Raw genomic sequence first — 19,874 nt, forward strand, 5'->3', positions numbered from 1 at the left:
GGGAACAAATGCAGGAGCATGGAGGTTTAATTTGCTCGTGGGGACTGCTGCAATTTTCCCATGAGACTTTGACTTAACTAGAGAGTCAAGCTCCTCACCTGCACTCTCCTGATCCACCTCCTCGTCACCTTCTTCAGCTGAGTATCCTGCAAAACCATCGCCCCAGTCCTCCTCTTCATCTTCGTCTCGTTGATCTTGCCACAGTTTGGATGTAATAGCCTTAAGCCTCACGTTTGTTTGTATAACCTCGTTGTTATTCCCCGTTGACAACATAAACTGCCTAGATTCACCTTCTAATTCCCCAAACGACTCCGCAGATTGAGAAGGGATATCATATACGGAGGTGTTCAAAGTGACCACAGGTTGTTTCACAACAGTAGAATTTTTCATCATTTCATTCTGAGCATCTTTGATGATTTGTTCTACTTGAGGGTTGAAAAAATGTATTGTAGGTGCATTTGAACTGTGTGCCTCTGCCTTTTGCTTATCAACACGAAAAATGTCCTTCGAAATAGTGAGATGATCACCTATGTTCTTGGAATTTTGCTGCTGCGTGTTACTGCGTAAAGGTTGTGGTTGCCCATTTTTTGGAGTTGTGTTCATCATCATAGCTGCTTGGGCATTCTCTACCATTTTAGCTAGCTCTGTATTGGAAATGTGCATTGTTGTTGTAGGATCATCATGTACTTGACTTGCCTCAACAATGTGATTTTTATCTGTTGCAATCCCAAGTCGATCATTTAAACCTGTGTCACCCTGCACCAGTTGCAATATATTCCTAGCTTCCTTCTCACCTTGCTCATGGACATTGAGCAAAGCATCAAAAGAGTTAGAACACTTGAAAGTTTCTGCTGCCCTTTCCAGTATTTTAATATCTGAAGCCTCCTTCTTGCTAGGTGATCGATGCACAACTGACCAACCCATATTCTGTGATTGTTGCCCATGTCGATACTCTACTTTAACACCTGATCCCACAACAGAAGCAGCATCTAAACAAGCTGCTTGTGCAGCTGATTCAACATTAGCAGATGAACTAAATTGTGCACCTGCTACTGTTGCATTGTTCAGAAAAGCTGAAGCTAATGCATTATCATCAGTAATCTGCAGAATCTGCCCAGTTCTTTCTATTGCATTAACCCTTGCATCATCCATATTTCGAGCATCAGTAGTGAATCCCTGCTCTTCAGATTTTCCAGCTGCATTTAGTGTATCAGCATCCTGATCCACCTTCTTAGGATTTGGAGATTTTTCTACACGTTCCACAGGTGCTACAGTATCTATATTAACAAAGGTAAATGCAGCTCTATCCACTGTTGTATTCAGTGCAACATCAATCTCCATATTTGACCCTATAGTATTAGGAACTTTTACATCTTTTTCAACATCTCCTGCCCCTTGACGATTCTATCCAGATAAAGTAACAGCTGAATAACTAGCAGCCTTCAAAGCACCAGCTGTTGCTGCATTCATTCGTTCAAAAACTGTTGCAGCAGGAATGTCAGCTGGAGGTTTGGCTTTCATAGGAGATGATGCATCACCTACTGCTATCAATTTCCTATTTGAACAACTTTTTATTGTTATAGATCCATTTGAATCATTACTAAACTAAAATAGCTTCCTCAATCTCGACGATTGCTTATTCATAAGCTATTATGAGTTCAAGACATGCCACCATATCTTGAGTAATCATCATGAAATAACGAATCCTAAGGTTGAATTGACTCTTTTAGGACCCCATATATTAGAATAAACTAAAGAAAAAATAAACTTTGCATGACTCTCAACATTACGCGAAAAGGTGGCTCGGGTATGTTTTCAAGTTGACACGACTCACAATCTAATGTAGACAAACTAGATAAACTAGGCACCATCTTTTGAAGCTTGGATAAACTTGGATATCCTAAACGTCTGTGAATTAGGTCTGGATGATCTGTAACTGGACATGATGCGGAAGGATTGAGTGAGTCAAGGTAGTAAAGGCCTTGTGATTCGCCAATCGTCTGTCCCGTACTGCGGTCCTGCATAACAAAAGAGTCATCAATAAAATATATACCACAATGGAGGGCACGAGTCAACCGACTAACAGATACAAGATTAAAAGGACAACCAGGGACATAAAGAACATAATCTAAAGTGACAGAGGATAAAGGATTAGCTTGTCCAACTCCTTTTGCTTTTGTTTGGACTCCATTGGGAAAAGACTGTGAATAAATAATATTTGACAGAAGTGACCTATTACCAGAAATATGATCAGAGGCGCCTGAGTCCATGACCCACAGTCCAAGAGTAGTAGATTGGGAAACACAAACAAAGGAATTACCGACAACATAAGTATCAGTCTGAACAACAGAGGCTACTTGTGGAGGTGTATGCTTACTTTGCTCGATACTAAAGGAACTCATTATATTCCCCTTCAGATAAAGAAAACCTCTGGTTACCTGTAGTCTCTGTTTGAGCGACATAAACATTATTAGGTGGTCGACCATTCAGAGAGTAACACACCTCACGGGTGTGTCCAAGCCTATTACAATAAGAACACTTGGGTCGAGTCTTTCCAAAACGACCTCCTCCTCGTCTATTCTCCATAGTCTGAGATACCCGATTTTCCACTGTCTGGGATGCGAGAACAGAGGAGTCAACTGTCTGTGAAGAGATCACTATGTGACTGGCTGCTGCAACAAGGCGAAGTAATTGAGAGAATAGTTCATCAATTGTAGACGCAGTCGGACTAGCCAAAATCTGGTCAGGCACTGAATCAAGGTCAATAGGAAGTCTAGCGAGTGTAAGAACTAGAAACATCTTTTGTCGTTGCTCTTGTTGCTTTTCAATAGTAGCTGAAACTGGCATCAACTTCTCAAATTCCTCCATGTCTGCTTGTACTTGTCCTAAGTAAGTAGACATATCCCATTTCTATTTTTTCTAATTTGTCATCCGCGATATCACGTCATAGAACCGAGATATTTTTACTCGGAATCACTGGACGAGTAAGTTGTCCTGAAGAAGGTTTGTCAAAAAGTGGCCGAAATGGCTTACACACGTCGAAAAAGTTACTGAAGCTCGTTGGAACCCTAGTTCTGGCGGCGCGTGGAGGCGCGCGAGTGACTTTCTGCCGGAGCGATTGACTGGGGTTTTGTCGCCTGACTTTTCCGATCAAGATGGTAGTGTTGGTTTTCACACAACACTTACCGATGAGGAGATAACGCAAATCAGTCATCAACCGGAAAGATGCACGATGTCTGACTTTTCTGTTCTGATAGGACTGGTTGTTGGGTTTGGTCGCACAAGGGTTTCAGATATGATGGTGGTACTGGTATATGCACAATACCACTATAGCAGTGATGAACCCTGGGAACAAGTCGAAGTTGCCGGAAAATTGCACGACAATGAGATCTTTCTTCCCAGATATCGCTGGAATGACACACAACTCTAATTTTCTCACTGAAGCTCTGATACCATGTGAGAAAGCACGGAAGAAAATATTATTATTTTTAACAATGATACAATGAGCCCTATATATGATACATATTTTACTCCTACTACATATGAGACTGACATATTCTATTCCTACTACATATGTGACTAGGAATATTTACACATAACTATCTAACACTTTTAACATATGAGCTAATTATATATAACATACCAAAAGTACCCTTTAATATCTAGTGACCTCTACATGCCATGTTAATTCCTACAAGAGTATGTAATTAAGGGCAAAATGAGAATGGTAAGATTTAGGAGCTCTAAATGTAGAAAAGCGGTCTTTTAGAAAAGACCAGAAAGGAAAGAGTGTTTTATGGAAAATAGAATGCAGTCAGTGCCTGAATGATGATTGTTCTCAGATCTGTAAGAACACATTTAATTTTGTGCAGATATTTCGTTGACTCTAATTTTACTTTGCAATTACTCCTTTACTATGGGTTGGTCTTTGCCAAATGACACCACAGGTATGAGTAATCTGGTTTAAGTCCGTGTGGTAACTAAGTTTTGATATTTAGGAGATCATTCATTTGCTTGTTCACATGACAATCCACTACTTATTTCTTCTTGCTTTTTATTTTCTCCGTTTGGGTTTGGGTAAGGGGTTCCTATAGTTTGATATACCTCCCACTATTGACATGACATTGATAGACATAGAGTGACTTCTTGTCTGTTACTTTACCGTTGAGCAAGTATTTCTGAACTAAAGTCTTCATAAGTGTTCTCATAGTCTGTTAGTTTACCATTGAGCCGTTATTTCTGAACTGAAGTTTTCAGAACTGTTTTTGGATCCTTTAACTGCTATTCATGCTGGTTTAGCAGGATGATCGGACTCATTTTTTTTTCCAAACTAAATCTTTCTTTAGTCTCCTTTCTTGCAGATCTATTTTTTCTTAGGTGGACGTACAGTTCTCAACCAGGCTACAATCAATGGGATGGGGAAACATCTATAAGAGGCGTGTGAAAGTTTTTACTGTAGCTCTTATCATTTACTTTGATTACAAGGTACGAGTTATGTCCTTTAGCTGCTAGCTTGCTAGTGTTATGTTTGAAAGTTAAAAGATGCAAGAACAAGAAACTGGGTTTTATCATCTTATTTCCTTTTCTATTTGCTAAGAACATTGAAGAGCTTATGAACACTATTATGTTATGTTTTCATCAAGGCTTTACAGCAGAGAGAAAAATGGGCGAACAAGTCAAAGAAAGCTTCTCTATGGGAGAAAGCTCATGAACGCAATGCTAAGCGTGTGCTTAATTTAATAGTGGAGCTTGAAGGTTTGTGGGTGAAACTTGGACAGTACCTATCTACACGTGCTGATGTACTGCCAGAGGCTTACACATGCCTTTTGAAGCAATTACAGGACTCTCTTCCCCCCCGCTCTTTAAAAGAGGTAACTTCGGTAAACTTTATAAAAGGAGTTTCAACATCGGATTGTTTGCAATAACAACTCTATTGATAGTCAATCGGTTCTATATGTTAGTCATTTCCAATAACAACCCTATTGCTAGAACTTTTATCATCTAGAGAAACTACATTTTCAGGAACCATTTAGAATCTTTACTTGCCCAAAAAAAAAAAAGAACCATTTAGAAAAATTGATCATTTGTATCTTTATGCTTGTGACATGGAGGTGAATCTTCTATGCTATTAGTTGTATAGTTCTCTTGTCAATTTGCATAAATAATTCAAAGAGCTTTAACTGGTGCTTTGAATTTGGTGAGTCAGTGTTCTCTCTTTTCGTTCTTTATTTTCAGGCATTCCTCCTTCGTTTGTTTGTCTTCTCCTTGCACTCTATTTTAAGAGTTCTCTTTTATTGGTGTTTTGGGGGGGGGGGGTTCTCTAGTTTTATAATTTGTATGTTGAGATCTGATTTAGTTTTCTCTGATGAGGATTGTATGAATGATAACCTGAATATTTTTTTTATGATTGAGACTTGAGAAACATCGTGAAGGTTCTCTCAAAAATCTCTTGCACAAAAAAAGAGTGGTTTGCACATCCTGACCCATGTGTTCTGTTTTTTGTGTGGCTGAGAGGGTAAAATTGGTAGGAGAGAAGGAGAGAGAAATTGTAAAAGAGTGGAGGCTGTGTTTAACCACATTTTAAAGTCGAACTTTTAATTGGCTTTTTTAACATGACCTAGTTAACTATTAATAGTCGAAGCACCTCAGGTTACATCGAGCTGAAAAGATATGCTAAAAACTTCTCTGACTTCATTTACTTACAAGTCATACTATGGTGCATCTCAGAAGTAAGCAGGAGAACCAAAAGACAACAGGGAAAATACGTGCGTCATTATCCCACTATGTTATCTATTCTATGTTGCTTGGACTTTTGAATTGATATTAAGTATTTCTTCAAACACTTATATTCTTTTAATATTTTTACATGATTCCTCCTCCTCCGTTTTTCTTCTTCTTCTTCTTCTTCTTCTTCTTCTTCTTCTTCTTCTTCTTTTCTTTGATTAGCATATTTTCACAAAATTCCTCTCTATACGAAAATCTCATTTTATTTACCTATAGAGCCTCTCCTTTAGAAACCCACCAAGGAAAATACCCTTCTGCTCCATGCGGTTTTATTTCTGAAAATTTTAATTGGTTACATGCATGTTATCCACCCTCCGCATTTTTATTGGAAATGGAAGTTTAAGAGGAAAGGAAAATGGTTGTGGGAGATGGCAATTCCTCAATTACAAGTCACAAGAAGATGGCATGCCTTTGCAGTGTGAAGCTGCAAATTATGGAAAAACCTATATGCCATAGTGAGCAAAAAGCACCAGTTTATCATTCATTTATTAGGGCCTATTATTGCTCTTGTACTGTCCTTGCTAGACAAAACCATGTCAAAGAGTAGCTCAGTCGAAATAGCTCTAGTTTGCTCCTATGGAAACTCTTAGTTTTTTTTAAGCATTAGAGCTATACATTTCAGTGGCACCTTTTAAATCCTATAAAAAAAATTCTACTTATCTTCTATATATTCAGATAGTCTTTTCTATGACATGATCTTGGGATGCTAAATTCGCTTTAGCAGGAAATTAGCTACATAGCTCCTTATGGTTTCATTTCTTTGCTCTTAGAGCATTGTAATATCTATATATTTTTGGCTCATAAAATCATACAAGAAATCTGCAAGTTCAATTTATGTTTATGCAGTGTGAATATCTAAAATTCATCAGACTGATAAAACAAATATCCAAACATTCATCAGATTGATAAAAAGAATATCTAAACATTCATCAGATAAATGTTACTAATTGAATGAATTGTTTGCCCCCAGGTATGCCAAACCATAGAGAAAGAGTTTGGGAAGACCATGGATGATCTATTCTTGGATTTTGTCAAAGTACCTCTGGCAACTGCCTCAGTAAGTGTCTGAACTAAAAAGCTAGGTGCAGAGTGAAAACAAGGATTTCCAACTAGGCAGTAGTAGTTCAGCCACTGCTTTCCTACCTTGGCAGTAAAATCTATAGTTATTTTTATCAATTTTATTAGAAGTACGCAGATGTGGAGTATAATAGAGGAAGTTGGTGCGAGCTGTAGGACCGATGGTGGTCCCAACATTGGCTTTTTACATTTTTCTTTGTTCAATACAAGAGGCTTATAAGTTATCCTTATCGCTGTCAACATTACCTTTTCGCAGATAGCGCAAGTTCATCGTGCAACTTTGAGTGATGGACAGGATGTTGTCGTCAAAGTTCAGCATGATGGAATAAAAGCAGTTATTCTGGAGGTTGTTTATGCTAGAGGCAATGATTCTTTTGCTGTGTGAATATAGAGTACTGAAAAAGAGTAGTGTCATTTACTCCAGTTCTTTTACAGGACCTGAAAAATGCCAAGTCAATAGTTGATTGGATAGCATGGGCGGAACCGCAATATAATTTCCACCCCATGATAGATGAATGGTGCAAAGAAGCACCTAAAGAACTAGACTTCAATCATGAGGCTGGTATGCTTCAAGTAGTCAAATTGATTTTCTTAATGTTTCAGTAGTGTTTTTTTCTGGATCATGTTTGTTAAGTTTTTTTTATTTCTTTCGGTTTTGGCAGAAAACACTCGAAAGGTCTCTAGGAATCTCCGTTGTAACAAAAGATGTGATGATAGCAAGCCTGCTAATCATGTGGACGTACTAATTCCTGAAGTCATTCAAGTACGTCCCCTTAGTACTTAAAAGCTGTCTAAGCTACTATTTGTGACTTTTTTGGAGCTCTAGTCTCTAGTAGAAGTTCCTACTTTAATGCTTTATAAATTTGATGTTATTGATAGAACTACTAGGGAGAGGAGCTCCACTGCCGTAAGTAGTTAATATGTATCTACATGTAGAGAGTTGTTACATCAAATCTATCCAGAAGCAAACATGTCCCCCGTAATGGTCAGAGGAACTTCACGAAGGTTCATATGGATGATTTAAGAGGGACTTCACCAACTTGTTTGGGATTGAATAGTAGTAGTTGTTGTTGTAAGGATCCTCCGAAGGTACTTGGTGAAATCTAGTCATCATTGCATCTCTTTTCATGTTATCTTTTGCATGAAGATAAAGACAGTTGACACATGCAAATTAGTACACCTGACCTCTTTTTCCTATGCTTCATTTTGAGTGGAGTTTAAGGTAGTTTGACAGTAAAGGTCTCTAACCAGCTCAATCTTATGTATCACTTGACGGTCTGCCTGTGTCTTAACAAGTTTTAGGTCTTGCAGGGAGGAAATACACTGAGTAGGGTCTTTCCTTTTTCGTTTTCTCCGCACAAGGGTCCACTCGTTACCCTTTGGTTACATATGAAAGAGAGATCTTTATGTTTGTCAACGAGGGGATGTGTGAGGGGCTCACCTATATAAGTTCACATGTCCTAAAGATGCTGAAATTGTCTATGATATTTATATTAGTTGACCGATTACTTCAGAAAGGTGTAGGCTTCAATCACTCCAATCTCTCATTAGTTACTTCTATCCATGTATTGTGAGATATCTTTGTTCCTTTTTTCAACAATGTTCTTATATTGGATTACATGAAATGACAGTCCACTGAAAAGGTGCTCATACTGGAGTATATGGACGGTGTTCATTTGAATGACGCTGAATCACTTCGAGCTTTGGGAATAGACAAGCAAAAACTTGTGGAAGAAATTACACGTGCATATGCACACCAAATTTATGTTGATGGATTCTTTAATGGAGACCCTCATCCAGGTAGCTTTCCATTCCTTTCTCTTTCACTAGGGATGAGTCACTGTGCTTACATTGATTTACGTCTGACGTGATTTTGTTGATATGCTGTTAAGACTCCATACTAACTTGCCTATGCTTTTTACCTCACTAAGATTCTACAAAAAACTACAATTTCGTCCTGCTAATTATGCTGAATACATGTTTCCAACTCTTAGTAGTGTTTCACTCTGTTTAATATTCTTTTGGGTTGTCAAAAATAGGAAATTTTCTGGTGAGCAAGGAACCCCCTCATCGCCCAATTTTGCTTGATTTTGGGCTCACAAAGTTGCTGTCAAGCTCCTTGAAACAAGCTCTCGCAAAAATGTTTCTGGCAGCTGCTGAGGTTTGTCAAGTTCTTTAACATCCAATGAGGACTGTGTAATATGCTTGTAATGATGGATACAATGGATTTATGAAGTTGTTGATGCAGGCATATTGCCGAAGCCCTATCCGGCTAACTCTGTCATGCATTATGAGTCTGACCAAGTCATATTAGTTGATCATTTCTGCTATTTTTTCTAGTTGACAAAATTCACAAATTATTTAAAACAAATTCAAGAGTATCAGTACCTAATAATGTTTTGTCAAAGATACCATGTCAACAACAACAACAACAGTATCCCAGTGTATTCCCACAAGTGGGGGCTGGGGAGGGTAGGATGTTTTCGGAAGACCCTCGGCTAAAGAGAGGCTGGAAGGGCAGAGAGGCTGTTTTCGGAAGACCCTCGGCTAAAGAGAACATGTAAGAAGCACTGATAGCAAGTAATGACAATACATGATATTTAGAAAACTAAATCCAAGATTACAAAGGGGAAGATGAAAGAAGTACTTATCACAAGTAAGATATACAATGATATCAAACTAAAGGGATACTGATGGCAAGTACTAACAATACAAGATATGTGAAAATAGCAAACTAAGGGTAAAATCGATACCATACTAACACGAATACTGTTGAACCAAGGAAGACAAAGGGAAACACTCAACTACGTACTAACCTTCTACCCTAATTCTCAACTTCCACACCCTCCTTTTAAGGGTCATGTCCTCAGTTAGCTCAAGCTGAGCCATGTCCCGCCTGATCACCTCTCCCCAAGACTTCTTCGGCCTACCTCTACCCTTCCTCTTACACCTCAAGGCCAACCTCTCACACCTCCTGACCGAGGCGGGCATCTGTGTTTCTCCTCTTAACATGCCCGAACCATCTCAGCCTCACCTTTCGCATCTTTTGCTCCATAGGGGCAACTCCCACCTTGTCCCTAATAACTTCATTCCGAATTCCGTCTAATCTCGTGTGCCCACACATCCATCTATCTCCCCATCACTCTAAATCATAGACCCAAGGTACTTAAAACTCTCTCTCCCGGGAATGACTAGCATATCAAGCCTCATATCCCCGTCCGCTTCCTGGGCAACACCGCCGAACTTGCACTCCAAGTATTTGGTCTTGGTCCTTCTTAGCTTGAAACCTTTAGACTCAAGAGTATGTCTCCAGACCTCCAGCCTCTCATTAACACCACCACGCGTCTCATCAATCAGAACTATGTCAGCTGCAACTAACATGCACCAAGGCACCTCCCTTGAATGTGTCGCGTCAATGCGTCCATTGCCAAGGAAAACAAAAATGGGCTAAGTGCAGATCCCTGATGCAACCCCATCTCAACCAGGAAGTATTCAGAGCCCCCTCCTGCCGTCCTTACCCATATCTTTTGCCTGAAGAGTGGAGTTGGAGTACGATGGTTCCGTTGTACAAGAACAAGGGGATATCCAAAACTGTAACAACTATAGGGGTATCAAGTTGTTGAACCATACGATGAAAATTTGGGAGAGGGTGATAGAAGGGTGGATGAGGAGGAGTGTGGATGTCACAGAGAAGAAAAAGACAGATATCCACACATATGGATGTAAATTATTTTATGCATACTAAATCTATCATTGTAGCAAAGATGCCTTAAACACGACATACACACATATGTTACAACATAGAAACAGGGAAGAGATATATCACCATAAAATGTTGGGCTTGTACACTTGCACCACAAAAATACAAGTTTTGCACAGAGGCAGAAGACAGATTGGTTTTTCAGATGAGAGCAGAGAAACAGACTCTAGGGTGGTATGGACCCTGATACAAATCTTTAAAAGTTCTGAAATGTACGGGGACCTAAAATAGAGAGGCACCAAACTGTGTCCTATAATTTGGTCGGAGAAATATTGCTTTACTCCACTTATAGGACTCGCAAACCAATGGAAATTCGATAGAAAGCTCAAGTGAGAAAGTCACAATCCATTGAATAAGATCGGCTCAAGGTGAGAGCTCAAAAAAGAAAGAAAAGTAGGCGCTTTTAAGGCCAGTGTGGAGTAGCTAGAACGGATGGGAGGTAATTTGTCCTACATTGGGTGGCTTGCTAAAGCCTTGTGTTCGTTTCAGTGACCGATCACCAGAAGTGGAGCGGTGAATGAAACAATCAATTGATCCTGCTTCACACTCTACACTAGTAAATAATGGCAGCCCGTGGAGCATCTCTGCAAATAACTTAACCTTCTTTTTTAGATCAATCCCAGTGTTTAATGTCTAAACTCATGCATTGAAGATGAAACAACAGTGTCTTCCGCAGCTACTAAAAATACTGTTACAGTTCTGTTGTGAAGGAACAATGTGAAAACAAGCGAAAGTGATCTCTTATCTCTCCTGTCAGATACTAAGACAGTTAGGACTTCAAGATTGTAAGGTCTATTCTACTGTATCAGGTCAGTAGTGTTAAACCTGAAGGGACAAGGACCACGTAAATGTGTGGATGCACAAGGAACCTTTGCCTTCCAAGTGGAGGATGAGCTTGCAATCTATTGGTACTTCCAGGAATAAACGAGATTGCAACTACCTGCTGAACCCTGTATTTAGATCTGGATCCATGGCCCAATTATTCAACTTAAATGATTCATTTTACAGATGAAAGATACTCCAAAATGAAGACATTTGGTGATGGAAACATTGGTATAGAAGGTTTCACTTAGAGTCGTTTGGTTGATGGTCTAATTATGCAAGGACTGTAATATATGATGGTTATGTGGTGAGTAATAATTTAAGAACAATTATGCGATAAGTACTACTTTAAAATTATTATGCAGGGGTTGCAATACAAATGTCAAGAATGATCTATACCAGTTAGTACACAAGTACAAGTTTTAGTTTAAAGAAACTAAGATTGTATCTCCTTTTTATTTTGGGTACTAAAACATGGCGCATTACTTAAGTGCATTTTTTATATCATTTTAGGTTTTCTTATCTATGTATTGTTAGTAAACATATTCTTATTCCAATTCCTATCTTGCATTGAATACTACACAATATTCCTGTATAAGTTATGAATGTTTTGTTCATATGGAAAACAAAAATGGTAAGCAAATGTTGTGTTAATATGCAGAATTTTATGTCATGAACCAAGCTTGTTATTCCTAATGCAGATTCTTATGCCACGGTTATTTTTCATATACGGGAAGCAAACGAGCCCTTACAGTACTTAACTGGTTCAGTAGTATTATTCCGATATGCCATGACAAGTATTCCACCTAGTAACATGAACTCCTTAGTCTGGCCATTTCTTAGCATCACAAGCAGTGTACTAGTGTATCAGACCTGTCTGTCAACAGTTAACTTTTTACAAAGTGTCAACAATCAAATTTTTAATAATAATTAACATTCTATTCTCCAGCCAGACCTCCTATTTCATCTACCCTTGCTGATATTATGGTATCAGAAAAGGATAATTATTTAAAACCTTTATATCTGTGTGATGCCGAGGGTCTTTCGGAAACAGCCTCTCTGCCCTCCAGAGTAGGGATAAGGTCTGCCTACATGTTACCCTTCCCAGACCTCACTTGTGGGATCCCACTGTGTTGTTGTTGTTATATCTGTGTGATAGTTTGATTTAATTGTACAGAGGGCTTAAACCCAGGTAATAGGTCAATGAGCCCCATTATTTAATAGTATATTTGTTTAATGAGTTTCCCTCTTTCAGGATAAAGTTATAAGAATAAAGCACGTTTTATAACCAAATTCAATAAAAAATCTAATTAAGGTGCAAGATGTTTGCTCATCTTGTTATTCTCGTACACTTAAATGTAATTATTTTGTGAAGCGCTGTTGGTCCCTCTTATTCCAATGACAACAATCACTTTGTGCTTCTGTTTTCAGATAATCAACAAAATATGGTTATGCTGTTTCTCTACCAACTTGCCATTGTAAAAATTGAGATACCACTTCTTGCAGGGGGACCATGTTGCACTTTTGTCTGCATTTGCAGAAATGGGACTCAAGTTTCGCCTTGACGTACCGGAACAAGCTATGGAGGTTACTTCTGTGTTCTTCCGTTCTTCCACGCCTGCCAATGAAGCTCTTGTAAGATGCTCTTGTTATTAGTTGATTATATCTATCCAATTTCCCTCGTCTGACTTATTTCTCAATTTGATGAAGGAAAGTATGAAAATGTTATCTGAGCAAAGGTCAAAGAACCTAAAGGTTATACAAGAAAAAATGAAACTGAATGAGAAGGAAGTGAAACGCTTTAATCCTGTAAGCTAATAGCTTTTTGACCACTGTTGACTTTGTGAATTATCAACCACTGACTTTGATGATTCTGAAGCAGCTGATAATTTTTTCTCCAGGTGGATGCCTTTCCTAGTGATATCGTTATATTTGGGAGGGTTCTTAATCTTCTTAGAGGTTTGTGATGAATGTGCACTATTATCTCCTCTTTGTATCATCTAAGTACGAAGAACTGACTCAGTGGTTGTCGGTGATTCTCAGGGCTTTCTGCAACAATGAATGTCCGCATAGTCTATATCGATATCATGAGACCTTTTGCTGAATCTGTTCTCCAATGGTGAGCTCTGTTTTGTGCTTATTTTACCATATGTTCAGCGGATGCATTACTCCCTAAGTATCTGATCATCAACTTGTACCAGCAACTTAAATAGAGGGCCAGCTTTGAATCCACGATGGATTTATGACACCCCAGTTCATTCCGATGTTGAAGCCAAGCTAAGGCAGCTTTTGGTCGAGCTTGGGAATGCTGAGAAAATACTCGGAATTCAGGTACATACTCGTAACTACCATATTTTTGCAGTCTGATTATCCTACCAACCTGCTTCCCTTCCCAAAGGCTTTGTTCCCCACTCTTGCAACTTCAGGGGTAGCCAACACTACTAATGCTGTGGGAGTACAATTTCTTGCTGCAGAAAAAAGTAACACAAGGTCTTTAGTCAAGATATGTCCGTGGAAAAGGAAGGTTTAGTGAACCTCTATCTCATATTGAACACTCAATCGAAGAAAATAAATTAAATATAGAGTGCGGACTACCTTTTCAGTTGGGGGTTTGGCGTAGAGGTAGGCTGTACCTTGAAACAAAGAGAAAGCACAGGATAAATACAGAAGATGGAGCAGTCAGTTATGGAGAATATCAACCAGATTATAATTCTGGGAGATGAGTGAGAATAGCACTGGAAAATTCTGTGTTAGCCATGTGGATGTTTCAGATAGTGAAGGACATAATTTAGTCTTCGAAGTTGTTGAATTGAGTTGAGAGTTCTTTAAGTGAATATGAATGGGTAATTTTTAGTCAAACTCTATAGTGCTACAAATCGGATATGTACTCAATTATTCTCCGTGTAGGGTTTTATTCGATGCTCCTTTCTGGGTTTCTGATATTAGATTGGGACTTAACAACTTAGAAGAGGCTGTTGTTTTCCATATCTCTTCTAATGAAGTGATCTAACGATCCTAGCTGAAGGGATTAGTCATACTGCTGCCTAACGTTCTAATTTAGAAAATGTCTCTCCATTTAGGTTGGTTTATAGATTTGTCGATTCATTCCCGGGTTTCACTAATTCAGGCATGCTCATTTTTTGTTGTGTATTTCAAGGTATGTGCCTACAAAGATGGAGAAGTGATCATTGATACTGCTGCTGGGGTACTTGGAAAATATGATCCTCGTCCAGTCCAACCCGATAGCTTATTTTCTGTTTTTTCAGTAACAAAGGGAATCAGTGCGGGACTAGTACACTGGCTGGTTGATAATGGGTATGTGATCCTAGCAATAATTTCAGTTTCTACTCTTGGATGTCCTAATTTTCTATTCTCTTGTCTAAAATACAGAAGTTTCTTAATCGTTTATTCTAATAAAGAAAACGAGTGCTGCCCATGGGGCTTTGATCTAGTGGTAAGAGCGCAACTTGTGGTGGGTTTGGCGCACATCACGGATTCAAACCCTGCCGCAGATAAAAGCATAGTATTTAAGTGGAGAAGGGTAAGAGTGTGGGGCACTATCCACTGAGTTTCGAACCGTGCGCCACTGGCCTAATTTTACACTGGCTGCTAACCTATCACAACTACCCTTCTTTATCCGGGTTTGGGACCTGGCAATGTGAGCAAGCTCACACGGGTGGATTTTTTTGTTTACCGAAAAAGTTACTTTTTTAAGGCCTGCCTTCAATCAAGGCATGTCATTATTTCTTCGTACTTTCTCATCACTGTTAGGTTTTTTATCGATATGCCCTCACATTAGAAGGTTCCTGGTAAGTCAAAATTTAGAAGGTATGCACCTCGCTTTGCTTGGGATGGAACCTTCGCTTATACATCCACTTTAAAAATACTGATTCAAACTTTAAGAGCTTCAAGGTAGAAATATCTTTGATTTACCTACTAGTGATCTTGATCTTTCCTATACTCATTTGTAGTTCTACTTTTTCTTTAAATGTGTCTTGCTCATTTTGAAGTTTTAAGAGGTACCCGATGTTTGTGAGCCATTTCGTGCTCTTGCTTTGTTTAGGATACATAATTTTAGCCTTTGCAATTAACCAATGAGAACATTTTATCTAACAGAAAGCTGAAGCTTGATGACAATATTGCAAATATTTGGCCCGAATTTGGATCAAATGGAAAAGACCAAATAAAGGTATAAGAAGTTCTGGAGCTACACCATAATAGAAATTGTTATTTTTACTTGGAAATCTTGTTTCTGACACTTCTTGAGTGAGTAAATGATTAAAGAAGAAAAAAAAGAGTTAATGTCGTTCTTTTTTCAGGAAATATTCGAATATACTGGCAGAAAGCAACACCTGGAATTCTAGAATACCTATTTCTTAGTCCTGGATATTTACTTTCCTACTATGTCAGTTTGAGTGCTTGTTTCATTATCTTTCTTTTTTTTAAAATTTCGGCAGGTTCATCATGTTCTTAACCATACCTCTGGTTTACATAATGCCATGGGTGGTATTAGCCAAGAAGACCCTTTTTTGATGACTGATTGGAATGAATGTTTAAAACGGATTGCCATGACTGCTGCAGAAACTGCACCGGGTCATGAGCAGCTGTACCATTATTTGTCTTTTGGCTGGTTATGTGGTGGCATTATTGAGGTAATGTTGCATTTCATGTTTTCTGATCAAATTTCATGACCATAATTTCTTGCTAATTATTTTGTGTCATGACCCCTAAAACATCAACTAAATTATGCAAAGTTAAAATGTTATTGAACTAAGTTTAATTTAAATTGAAGGGAAGTTTCCTTTGTGCACCATGTTTATGGTCACGGTGGGACTGGGGGTTGGTTTTTTACAGAAAGATCCTGACAGTAGCTCTTACTGGCTCCTCTTTTGAATTTGAAATGAAATAATCTTGTAGTGGAGCGTCTGTACAAAAACATATCTCTCTCAGTATATTTTATAATCTTGACATGCTTTGAGGTATTTATCTATTGTCATCTCAATACAGCGAGCATCAGGAAGAAGATTTCAAGAACTCCTAGAAGAAGTGTTTGTTCGCCCTTTAAAGATTGACGGAGAGCTCTATGTTGGAATTCCTCCAGGCATGATTAGTGTCTACTTTTTAGCATTTCCTAATTTCTCCTGCTGCTCTTGCTATCAATAGAGTCATCTTTGCTTGTTCAATCTCGCCAACTATGCTGACTGACATTTTAGTAAACAATCTCATAGTTTCTAGGTCCCTTATCAGTTGATAACTAATCTAACCATGCGGGATATACCATATTCATAGGTAATACTTCCGAACAGTGATAATGTAAACTGCTTTTATCCATCATTTTCGCTACCACCTGGTTAAATTCTAAGGTCCAAAATAAGTTCCCCATGTTTATATGCTGTAGATGAAGTATTGCTGGTATTAACATGCTGGATTTATGAGTACTTGAAGGTGGGCAGTTGGCCTGTAACCACCTCAAGTTTTGAGGGGTAGCTTATATGAATCTGTTTACTAAGTTTTCAAAATTTCCAAACCATCTGGCGTCAGACAAAGCAGTTACAATAACAATATCAATAATAATAATAATGATAGCGATGATGATACTTTGTAAAGTGTGACTGTAAAAGAATTTAAGACGTATGACATTAGTCTTTGGCATTCCTTTTCTTCACCTTGTTTATCTTATTTCTCACATGGTACAAAGCTGTGAGAAACCACCCGCTGTGTGCATTGACCTACGACCTTCAGGAGGAGGACAGCCATAGAGTTCTCAGGATGTTGTATAGTCAACAGTAGAACCCAAAGCCTCAAGCAATTAGCCTAAAAAGGGGTTTCTAGACTGAAGTTTCTGTATCACCATGTAAATATGCTTCATCCTTGACCGATCAAAAACAAAAACTTCATACTTTAGAAGTTGGTGATGTAGATACTTGGCACAATGTAGCAACTCTCAGGCTTCCCCTTGTTGAAAAAACCTCATTTCTCCTTCTGTTTCTCTTCCAAATATCTTGATGCAACAATGTGATGTTCTGCTTTTGGAGTAGATCTATGAAGTTATGAATTTCGCCTATGTCCCGATTCTGTAGGTTTTGTCTAAACCTCAAAGAAAAGTTTCATATAGCAAACAGTTTAAATTCTGGAGGCAAGTGACAGCCTTTGCTTTACACATTTAACGATTAAACCACTCAATGGACAATCCCCTTCCTTGAGGGCAGGGATTGGTAGATCCTGAAGGGTCTTGTTGTCATTTAATCAGTCTCTTCCTAGCTATAAGCATACCCCCCCCCCCCTCTCTCTCTATATAACCATTTGATAGTTGACACCTAAAATTCCCTATTGCAGGTGTAGAATCTCGACTTGCAACGCTTACAGTAGATATGGATGATCTCACCAAGTTGTCGAATGTCAGCAACCGTTCAGACTTACCATCCACCTTCCAGCCGCAGCAGATGGCTCAACTTGCAACTACTTTACCTGTCATATTCAACTCACTCTATGCTCGCCGCGCTATTATACCTGCTGCCAATGGACACTGCTCAGCTCGTGCCCTAGCCCGCTATTATGCTGCACTTGCTGAGGGTGGGAAAGTTCCTCCACCGCATTATGCTTCCATGCCAACCTTAGGAAGCCACCCACATATTCCAAAGTTCCCTTCTCAACAGACTGTTAAAAAGCAAAAATCTAGAAAGAAAACTGCTGCTTCAGATGCTGATGGTCCTGGACCGACTCAAAATAGCAATTCATCTATTGAGAATGGCTGTGGACATGATGGCAAAGGTAATGTTTACCTCCGGATTCCTGACAACAATAGCTACAATGGCGGTGATACGTCAAGTGATAACCGGAATATCAAACTCTTCCACAACCAAAGAGTTCATGATGCTTTCATGGGAGTTGGAGAATATGAAAACCTTACCTATCCTAATGGGCAGTTTGGGCTTGGGTTTAAAAGGAGTTACTCAACAAATGGGGAACTTGTTGGCTTCGGGCATTCCGGTATGGGCGGATCTACTGGTTTTTGTAACATCAAGCATAAGTTTGCAATTGCAGTAACTCTGAATAAGTTGTCATTTGGATCTGTGACTGCGAAAATAATACACTTGATATGTTCGGAGCTTAACATCCCAGTGCCACAGGAAATTTCCAGACTTGTTGAGACTGGATCTAGCGATCAGTTGGAAATAGGTAAACCACTGATAAACTGACCAATTTTCACTCAATTTTTGTCATTGCAAGTGTATCTATCAGTATGAGATCGTCCAGACAAAAGAATACAATTGTACTTGACAATACAAGTTTAAATTATGGAAATATATTCTTTGCCGTCATACTGGAGTTTTACGGACTCTGCAACTGTATATGAATCCAGGATGGCCCACATGGCCATAATCGTGCTAAATCAACTCAAATCTCTTATTTTAAGTTAGATACGTTTGTGTATATAGTTTTTCAGGCTCTAGCTCGAGGTGGTGGTTTAAGTGGCCGGCCACCTATCAGCTGAAACTAACATGAAAAGCTTACTCTAAAGGAAGGATTAAATCCAACTATACCTTATGCAGAATTTTCTCTACTTTTCTATTTCTGAAATTTGCAAACTAATTGGTGTTGTGGTTAGCATATTCCTAAACTGGTTGATTGATGAAACTTATGAAAATGATAATACAGTAGCATTTATCCTTCTGGAGTGGTTATATTCTATCATGAAAATGCGTTGCGACTCTTTTCATTGGAAAGTAACACTTCATTATCATGAGTAAAGTATGTCCTCTATAAATAGGAGAATCAGCTCAATTTTCGATGAGATAATGAGTAGAGAAGAATTAAGATTTATGTGTCTTGAACAACAACGCAATCCCAAATAAGTTGGGATTGATTATATGAATCCATTTTCATTTTCAGGCCAGCATTTTGAAATCCAAATAGATTCTTAGTGATTATTATAGTGTCTTTTAAGTCTACGTTTTGCCACTCTTTCCCAAGGTTTAGAGTTTCTCTCTCGCGTCTTCTTATAAATTGGAATCAAAGCACTTCTTCTCCACTCGTATAACACAAATAACTTGGTAAATCATCTTACTTCCACCTTTCACAATCACTTCCAAACATCTATGAGGATGCATTTCCAATTCATGCTCAAGTGTCTTTTTTTGCTTGTGTTTTAGGTCTCAACAAATGAATTATGTCCAGCTAAACAGATAGAATACTATCAGTATTTCAATTTCTATAAATAAATTAAAAACAGATTTTATAACTTCTCTTTAGAATTCGCATCAAGTGAAACTTAATACGTTCTATTCCAAAAAAGAGTTTGAGGTATTTCGTTGGAGATTTTGATCAAACCAAATTTAGCCTACTAGAGCATATAGAAAATTTTATATTGTATTTTGTGTTTCTGGTATAAGTAAATTGAGATTATTTTATATCAAGTTTCTGATATTAT

At 38.4% G+C, this 19,874-nt stretch overlaps 1 protein-coding gene across 3 annotated transcripts in view; it reads left to right on the forward strand.

The window, feature by feature from the left end:
* LOC104244540 (uncharacterized) overlaps positions 1–18,765 on the forward strand; it is a 28,492-nt gene extending 9,727 nt beyond the window's left edge. For 2 of the 3 annotated variants that reach the window (XM_009799987.2, XM_009799985.1), the window contains exons 2-19: positions 4,362–4,485; positions 4,644–4,871; positions 6,755–6,841; positions 7,118–7,207; positions 7,297–7,423; positions 7,524–7,624; positions 8,493–8,661; positions 8,901–9,022; positions 12,950–13,078; positions 13,154–13,252; positions 13,345–13,402; positions 13,487–13,562; positions 13,645–13,774; positions 14,601–14,758; positions 15,560–15,632; positions 15,901–16,095; positions 16,451–16,544; positions 17,780–18,765. In XM_009799987.2, the coding sequence (XP_009798289.1) occupies positions 4,411–4,485; positions 4,644–4,871; positions 6,755–6,841; positions 7,118–7,207; positions 7,297–7,423; positions 7,524–7,624; positions 8,493–8,661; positions 8,901–9,022; positions 12,950–13,078; positions 13,154–13,252; positions 13,345–13,402; positions 13,487–13,562; positions 13,645–13,774; positions 14,601–14,758; positions 15,560–15,632; positions 15,901–16,095; positions 16,451–16,544; positions 17,780–18,642 (2,874 nt within the window). In that variant the 5' untranslated portion in view covers positions 4,362–4,410 and the 3' untranslated portion in view covers positions 18,643–18,765. Of the gene's footprint in view, positions 1–4,346; positions 4,486–4,643; positions 4,872–6,754; positions 6,842–7,117; positions 7,208–7,296; positions 7,424–7,523; positions 7,625–8,492; positions 8,662–8,900; positions 9,023–12,949; positions 13,079–13,153; positions 13,253–13,344; positions 13,403–13,486; positions 13,563–13,644; positions 13,775–14,600; positions 14,759–15,559; positions 15,633–15,900; positions 16,096–16,450; positions 16,545–17,779 lie in introns of all 3 variants that reach the window. The other variant, XM_009799986.1, reaches the window with a different exon arrangement.
* The last annotated feature ends 1,109 nt before the right edge of the window (positions 18,766–19,874 follow it).

The sequence above is a fragment of the Nicotiana sylvestris genome, chromosome 8 (assembly GCF_000393655.2).
Source record: "Nicotiana sylvestris chromosome 8, ASM39365v2, whole genome shotgun sequence".
Classification (NCBI taxonomy): Eukaryota; Viridiplantae; Streptophyta; class Magnoliopsida; order Solanales; family Solanaceae; genus Nicotiana; species Nicotiana sylvestris.